This window comes from Gavialis gangeticus, unplaced genomic scaffold (genome assembly GCF_001723915.1).
Source record: "Gavialis gangeticus isolate Ggan-Ray unplaced genomic scaffold, GavGan_comp1, whole genome shotgun sequence".
NCBI classification, from domain to species: Eukaryota; Metazoa; Chordata; order Crocodylia; family Gavialidae; genus Gavialis; species Gavialis gangeticus.
Window position 1 is genome coordinate 129,378,896 of NW_017728992.1, and position 9,116 is coordinate 129,388,011.

The 9,116-nt window shown below is 41.7% G+C and overlaps 1 protein-coding gene across 1 annotated transcript in view; it reads right to left on the reverse strand.

Annotated features, from left to right (window-relative positions):
- ARFGEF1 (ADP ribosylation factor guanine nucleotide exchange factor 1) overlaps positions 1-9,116 on the reverse strand; it is a 153,114-nt gene that overhangs the window by 43,457 nt on the left and 100,541 nt on the right. Inside the window, exons 18-19 of the mRNA XM_019527763.1 lie at positions 8,061-8,212; positions 2,332-2,460 (exon numbers count right to left, since the gene is read on the reverse strand). Coding sequence (XP_019383308.1) covers positions 2,332-2,460; positions 8,061-8,212 — 281 coding nt within the window. The remainder of the gene's footprint in view (positions 1-2,331; positions 2,461-8,060; positions 8,213-9,116) is intronic.

Genomic DNA, 9,116 nt, shown 5'->3' on the forward strand with positions numbered 1-9,116 from the left:
ATTGTTCAGAGATTATTTTTCACATTATCCAATGCATAGGATTCTCAAGGAATGTACAGACATGACATGATACCATTCTTTAAGTTTCACTGTGGGGAAAGAAAAGCTGGTTTCTGAAATTTCATGGGTAAATCATCTTGGACTTGATGAACTCAGAAGGCTGCAGAGGTCCTAGGTGCTGGGTTAAGTATGGAAGCCAAGCCCCTTGCAGCTGCTCAGAAACACTGATATTCCTCTCAAGTTCACCGCTGTTACTTGTACAAAAGTGAGAAGAACATCAATTTAACCAAGTATCCAAAGGTTTTGAGAAGCTTCAGGTTCATCACAAAATTAGAATTCAAATCTTCAGTCCAACTCAGGCTGAACTGAGATTACAAACAAAAACGAACTCCCTATCCCCACCCCATACATTTTCAATGAACTAGAACCATTACTTTTCAGTGAGGTCTAAGATGGCAGTTATAAACTCACAAAATGTATGTGAGCATAGAGTTTATATTGGAAGTATATGGTGTGTAAATGCTATAGCTAAAAAATTACATTTTCAATTAAAGGATTTTGATATTGTCTCAGGACATGTGTGATACTGTAACAACAAACGTTGTCTATTTCTCCAAACTTTTATCCTGACAAATGAGTTATGGAAGACCAGACATAAAACTTACTGACCACTGCTCCACAAAAGCATTATATTATGTTCACAAGCTGAGAGCCAACCACCATACCAAACAGCAGGCAAACCCCTCAGTAAAACTGAAATCTTTAACTTTGGGAAGGCTGACTTTTGCAAACTCGGAGAATTGGTCAGTCAAGCAATTAGAGACCATTGCTCCCTAGAAAAGGGAGTACACGAGGAATGGTCATCTCTCAAAAACAATCCTAGAAGCACAGGGGAAAGCCATTCCATCTCGCAAGAAATGCAGTCAGTCAACGAGCAAGGAAGTCCCCTTGGCTGAACAAGAACCGTTGGACTTCATTAAACAACTCAAAAGAGAAGCCTACACCAGTTGGAAAACAGGCAGCATCACCAAAGAGGACTAACTCAGCACTTGTCCGCACCTGTAGGGAGAGGTCCAGAAAAGCCAAGGCACAAACCAAACTCACACTAGCTACGGGAATCAAAGGCAACAAAAAAAGTCCTTCTTCAGATATGTGGGAAGCCGAAAAAAGAACAAAGATAGCATTGGGCCCCTGTGAGATCCAAAGGGGCAACTGATATTTGACGCCCAAGAAAGAGCTAATCTCTTAAATGACTTTTTTGCATCGAGGGATGTGGAGAAGCTTGAAAGAGTCCAGAGGAGAGCCACTGGCCTGGAAATATAATCCAAGGCCTGGAAGGAAGGCCATACGAGGAGAGGCTGAGGGACTTGGGACTCTTCAGTCTGGAAAAGAGAAGGCTCAGGGGGGACTTGGTGGCAGCCTACAATTATAAGAGGGGTACATCAGGACTTGGGAGAACAGCTGTTCACCAGAGCTCCCCAAGGGATAACAAAGTCTAACGGCCATAAACTCCAGGAAGGCTGATTTAGACTAGACATAAGGAAAAAAGTTCTTTACAGTGCAAGTATCCAGGGTCTGGAACAAACTCCCCCCAGAGGTGGTGCAAGCACCTACTCTGGACTGTTTCAAAAAGCATGTGGATGTATTTCTTGTTGGAGTCACTTGATCCCAGCTGACTTCCTGCCTATGGCAGGGGGGCTGGACTCGATCTCATGAGGTCCCTTCCAGCCCCTAATGTCTATGAAATCAAAATTGTGCAAAATGTTCCAGCCAAGGTCCAATATGCTCTTATACTGACAACGCAGTGTGGTCATTTTAAAAAGAGGCAACTACTGCAGCAAGGCTAAAAATATTTAGCAAATATTCTAAAGAAAAAGGATCTTTTCCTTTGGAAACTTTTCTTAATTGTCCAAGAGATATGTAGGAAAGAACAAAGTTTCAGCAACAGATAAAGCACTTCCTAATTTTAGCTACATTCAGCTAAAAACAGATGCAAATTTTAGGTAATGTAGTAAAGGCTTTAAAGATCAGAGGTCAGCAGCTTATAGCCCATGGGATGGAGCCATTTAATCCAACCAACAGACCTGGGGCTTTGGAGGCATTCAGACACAGAAGCTGTGATGGCAGCTTTCCCCATCCTGCTACAGGGAGAAACAGCAGCAGCGTCTGGGTTCTGGTACTTGCCCTCCTGTCTACCCATCCACCTCTGACTTAAGTTGAGTCATTACAGTCTAAAGAGACTGCCAACCATTGCATTAGATAATGTACTCTTATTCCATTAACAGTACCTGGATCAAAATATTCTTATGTAGCCTTAATCTTCAGTATTACCTGAATGTTGAAAATGCATGCAATCCGTATAGCACATCGGATACCCTCCAGACAGAGAGAGGCAACTTCTGTATCATCACAGTCTTGCAGACCCACACTGAATGCAGCTAGGAATGGTGTCCAAGCCAACTGTAACACATGAATGCATATATACATGAAACCAAGTGTTTTACACTAATAATCATTAGTATTTCAAGCTGTTAAATGTTAATCCGAGTAAGAAGAAACTTTATTCCAGTATCTTGAGAGGGTGGGAGTGTATAGGGTGGACAACAACAACACTGAAGTCAACATTCTGCTACAGAAAAAGGGGGAAGAAAAGAAGGACTGAATTAACAGCACAACTTGCACATCACATATTACTAAACATGCCTTCTAGTGACAAAACAGATGTTATGCAAAGCATTTTTTAAATCTAAAAAAGTTGGAAGTGCCAACTTTGGAAGCTGGAAAAAAGATCAGTTATACAAGATTGTTTTTGATCCTACTTTGCATGATCCGAAACAAATATATGGTCAAGATTTCCAATAACATTTGGAGTAGATGGAGGTAGTTAGCCACATTAGTTTCATGTCAGACAGAAGACTGAATAGAGATGCACCTGATAGACTAACTGAATAAGAGATAAACAAGAGCTCACTTCATCAGATGCTACATACAAGGACCTTGAGGAAATGAGCTCTTGTTCATGAAAGCTTATGTATTTGCTTCACTGATTCTATAAAGGTGCATCTTTACCCTATCTTCTGCCTGTTAGTACTCTAAAACACCTGATTCCCCAGGAAAAGGTACAATTCATTTGGCTGAAAAGGTGCCAAACTCAACCCATACCAAAAGGCACAAAACTTCAGAAATTTGCTCCTATCTGAAGAGTCAGACTAACAGGTAACCATACATCTTGAAAAACTACTGATGAACATATGTGCCTGCATTGTGGACTTGACCTGGCACAGGGAAGGGCTCATTCCAAAAGTCTGCTACTCTCAGCTATAGAATACATGTTCATATAGTGCTTTTCATCCAAAAAGATCCTAAAGCTCTTAAAGTAATTTGCTTAGGCAAACCAGAAGTCACAAATTAGGTCAGTTAAGTGGAGTCAAATGTCATTAACTCATCCAGGAATACTGATAGGTAACAACTGGGTGATGCAGGTAATCTTTTTCCTGGATCATTCTAATACAGGGGTGCTCAACCCCTGGCCCATGGGCCAGATCCAGCTGAAGACCCTATGTCATTCAACATGCAGAGCTCCCCACAGGTCTGGAAATTTGGCGGGAGAGCAGTGGCACCGCTCCCCTATTTCTGGACCCATACAAGAGCCCCCAACCCTGTGCACTGGGTTGGGTGCATGATCCCAGCATCCAGGGCCAGTGCTGTGCTCCAGGGCCAAATCCTGGTGTAGAAGGCTTGGAGGGGGTGGTGCCAGGTTCCAGGGACCCAATCCTGGAGCAATGGGATAAGAGGGGGCCACTGCTCCTGGTACACAGGGCTCAAGCTAGCCTGTGAAACAGTCCTGTCCCATCTGTTTGGCCCACAGGGGCAAAAGGTCAAGCACCACCATTTTAGCCTATTTTCAGAAGAGCTGTTGTCACGCCTCCTGCTTCTTCAACCCAGCCTATCCTATTTTCCTCCTTTCCACTAAAGGTTAAGAGGTTACTGTGTTGGCACTGGATTTATGACCCAGACACCTTGTTCCAGGCAGACCCAAACCCTCAGACCAACCACGACCTTTCCACTCCATAATAGGGAAATTTTATTGATACATAGTGATCGCAGAATAATACAAGCAATTCTATATCTACCAGTCCTAGGGCTGTCATCAGAGTCAAGGTACGCCTGGCCAGGACGCGAGCTTCACTCTGAGGTTCTCCCTTGAATGTCAGCTGTCAGCAGTCTGAAGGCCTACCCAGTGAGGTGGATGAGATGGGCTGGTGGTACGCCCTCTGTCCATGGTGCCTCGAGTTCCCCTCTCAGGGACCTTGTATTGCTCTGAATTCCTCTTTTGAATTCTTTTCCCCTCCTGATGACTCTTCATCCACAGGTATCGCTGATTGGTCTTTTCTGTGGTCGTCATACTGTCCACATTCGGTCCTGTCAGCATATTCCTTTGTTTCACAAGCCCATCACATGCACACATCCTAATTTGGGCTTTCCCAGTCTTCTCTTAATTTGGTCTGTTCCCCAAAACCAGAAAGCCCAAGGGCTCTAAAATCTGACACTGAGACCTGGTGCCACCTTATATTACGGAACAGTGTGGTACATGCCTACAATTCCCTAGCCGGTGTCTATCCCTGTCTGCCTTGAAGACTGTGCAACTGTGACAAGCATACTTTTCAAAATCAATTAACCCTTGCCATTGCCTTGGACCATTGTTCTAATGCATATCTACTTTACCTACAAGTCAATTCCCAAAAGCAATCCTCTAAATACCATTTTTTAGCCACCAACTGCCCTGTCCTTGTACACGAATTAGGGGAGTGCTGGGGCCATACCTGGACCCCCAATCAGTGACTGCCACCTCAAGGGTTAGCAGCAGCTGCACCAGAGAGGTAATGAGACATTTTGCAGCAGTACAACAAATACTTGGCCATACTCTTAACCAGGTTACCTCATTGGACAACCTGGACTCTGGAAGACATTTGACTTTGATCAGAAACTACTCACAGAGCAGTTCAATTAGGCACAATGTAGGGTGGAGAAAGGATTTATACCCCCTAATCCATCCATTAAGATGATCTTGCATCTGAATAACAGTAGAGATCTGCCACGGTTGCACACAGCTACACATCCCAACCATAAGAATCTGGGGTTCCTAGGACCCCCAGCATGACTGGAGTGGTCCCAGTAATAACTATTTATAATCCCCTCAGATGCAAAACAGATGAAGTGGAAGCAAAAGCCATTGATCAACAGGACCAAAGGAACCCTTTATCTTACAGGAGTGGAGAGACACAGGGTTTATATCTCATCCAAACATCAGCCACTTGTGGCTTGATGACCCTAAACTAAAGCATGCATCACTATTTAATTCAAATTACCACCCAAAGATTTAGTGATAGTTCTCTCTTTTTAAAGGGACTATGGAGATGGATTATTGGAGATGATCAAAGACGACATGACAAAGAACAGTTTTCTTACAGTGCAGCAAGGGAAAACTTAGGTAGGACATTAGGAAGAACTTTCTCACTTGAGGTTGGTTAAGCTTTGAACAGGGTGTGGAATCTCCATCCTTTGTGATTTTAAGAGCAGGTCAAATACAGATACTTGACCAAGATGGTTCAGTCAGGAATAATTCTGGTCTTGAGTATGGGATTAGGCTAGAATCTTAGCATTTCTTAACCATTAGGTCATGACTCAGAAATGGGTGAGCAAACTTTAAAAATGGATCAATAAACTTTAAAAATGGATTCTCCTCTAGGCAAGGAAGAGAAGTTGGTCCCACCCCTCTGCTCCCTACCTGGAGCAGTGAGGGCTGGCAGACAAGGGTGGAGGGCAAGCCCAGCTGGGGATGCAGCTCAGTCTGCAGGGGAAGGGTGGAGGTAGGGAGGGGGGTTAAATACTCCTTCTCCAGCTGAAACTTACTGCTGGCTGCAACTGTGGACTGTAAGTCCCAGAGGTACCTGGAAGCTTGAGCCACTGCAGGCACGTGGTTGTATTTTCTGAATCAAAAATAAATATCTGTTCACTTGTCTTAATTTAATCTCTGTAACCTAGACTAACCTGCAATGACTGAATCAATTCAGCCTTGGACTTCTGGACTGTCTGTACTTAGCTTTAAAAGGAGAAATATGTGGGAAACTGGCTTTTCCCTTGCAGGCTGGCCAAGTTCCAGCTTGCAAGGGGTTCCTTGGGGCCTGCCAGGCCCCACACATACCCCTCCCCATCCCCTGGTCCACACACTGGGGGGCTGGGAGGCAGTGGGTCAGGAGTGAAGGGCACCAAGTCAAGATTGGCTATTGATGTTTGCAAATGGGCCCTGCTACAAAAAGGGTGGAGAACCACTGGGCTAGATGATCTCCTGAGGCCTCTTCCAATCCTAGTGTTCTGAGACTCAAATTCAGGTTGGTCAAATCTTAGAGACCCAAGATTACAGATTAAACTTCTACAGGTGTAGTTAAATCGGATAACATGTTTGACATGGGTGCCAAAAGTACCAGCTGGAAATTCAAAAGGGAATTGGATGGAAAGTTGAACTGCTTGCGACAAAGTTTACTGTTTCATAAAAACAAAAATGCTTCTCTAAAACTAATTTTGATAGTTCTGCTGGAAAGCCAAACACTGTTCCAACATCTCATCCACAAGCTCCTTGTATCCCTGCTGACAAAACTGGTTTATGGGTGGCAATTATTATATTATGAATCTGAATAGTGAAAGCATGAATGTTTTGGAGCGCAGACTTCTAAGACAAAAGAATCATGACACAGAAGTGATATACTTGCTGGTAGCTCACAGTGCAGTATTCTCTCTCTCAAAAAGAGAATAGAATATAAAATTGCTATCTTTTAGAAGGGATCAGTATTTAAAAAACAGTAAGTTGCAGAGAAAGGGGAAGGTTATTAACTTCTCATTCCTTAATTTATACTAGCCAATTACAGATTTTTAAAGCATTTATGAATATGTTTGTATATCCTAATAATTGCCACTGATTTCAACTGTTCTTATATTTGAATTCAAGCATTTAAACAGAGCTCACGAGAAAAACTGCATCTCTCTAACTGTTTGATCTCCTGAACTGATTAACAGAACTTGGTCAAAAACATAATTTAGAATTAGTCTATATAAGCGGATTATAGAACATATTACACTTGGGCCTTATTTCCTAAATTAGATGGGAAAAAAGACTTATGCTACTAGCTTTCCAGATAAGAAAAAACACAAAGCCAAAAAACCCTAGCAAGGTTATAGAGAAGCAACTTCTCATCTATTTTTTTTTAATGAAGCACACTATTTCAGGCATGGATAGTTGCTTATAATTGAAAAGAAAAATGTATACAAGAGAACCAACAGGATCTTTAGATATTATTCTTGTTAGTGTTGGATGATAAGAAATATAACTTCTTATAAGACACCAGAATTTCAAAAGAGATAATAAAAGTCTATCAAGTTTTTAAATTATACACATCAAGTAGCTACAATGATTCCTAGACCATGTTAATGCTGGATTTCTGGCTAAAGCAAAAGTGGCAGAGCCCATTACTAGTAATCTCCCAGCTGGTTCGTAGCCGAAACCTTAAAAAGGGTCTTTATACCAGCAGAAACTGACAACATATCCAACAAATTAGGCAGCAGCTAGGGCTTTGACTGTGGGAAAGGAATGGATACATGTTAAAAATGGTAAAGGGGAAAGAAATCTAGATGGGGGAGTGTCTTACCACTAGGGGAAAATAAAGCTGAATAAGAGCCAAACAGAATACCCCACTTCTTGCAAAGAAGGCTCATAGTGTACTGGGCTGCATTTAATCAGAGAGTTGCCACCTATTCAGCACTGGTGAGGCCACATCTGGAGTCCTATGTCTAGTTCTGCCCCCAAGTCCCCCGCCCCCCCCACAATATCTTCAAATAAAGCTGTAAAATAACTCAAACTGCTCTCTTCTAGAAATGTTGGAAGACCAAACACTACCTCTCAGAATGAAGCCCTACAGTATTTCCAACAAATCCCCATAAAAGGCACAAAACTAAGTTGAGTGTGCATCTCACTAAAATTTCAGTAAAGAACATATGAATCTCACCTTGAACATAGGTCTCACGTGTTCCAAATGTGTTGCACTAGTAAAAGGTGCTTGAACATGGCTTACTGCCTCCATGAGGGCTTTTGCTGTTTTTGCCATTTGTTCCATTTCCAAATTATATAAAAGTCTTCTCTGCTTTTCACTAGCCACACCTGTAAACATTTTTTAAAAACATTTTATTCTCTCCAACAAGTCTCTTAAGTAACTTCTAATGCATTTAAATAACAATACAACACACTTATTTCAAAAGGTTACAGTATAATAAACAAGTTACATCAATTTAATAATAAAAATAAACCAGTTAACCTCAATTTTAATGAACAGAGAAATCTATACATTTAAATAGCAACACGACATCAGAGAAAGTTTGACCCGAATTGAGACCTACCCCACGAAAAAATACCAGAAACCAGGTATAAATTCAGCTAGTTTCACAAAAGAGAAATTTGTAGACAACTCAATCCTGCAGGCTAGGATTAAGTAAGAAAAGATCATAATGTATTCCCTTATCACATACGTATTACCAGCAACTTTGTGTGTTGATAACATACAAGAGAAATCCTGAATGCAGTACAATGACCCGAGCTACAGCTCTGACTTCAGCAGACACCATGTATATACCTGGTTCAGGATTATCCACCGAGCCCACTTGCACGGTATCAAACTCCTATTTCATTCGCTGTATCTGAAATCTGGTTACCTGAGCTCTCAAATTATGAATATTTAGGATTCTACACCCATAATGAAGAAGTTCTCTAACTTACAGAAAAACCATCATCTGCTCAGTAACTACTGAACCCTTACTTCTGAATCGTTCTGGGTACTTCAGTTAAATGGCTTTTCTTGGTCCCTTTGCATATTTTAGAGAGATGTAAACATTAACTTCAAGTGCTCTATGCATGTCTCTAAACTAAAATATTGCAGCACACAAGACAAGAGGGTTAACATTTTTTAAATCACGGATTGTTAAAGGAAGAAGGTTTGGGGGGGCAAAGGTATGGTGGGTATGTGTCACAGGGAGGAGTCTTGGTTTGTTGTTAATTTATCATGTAGTTT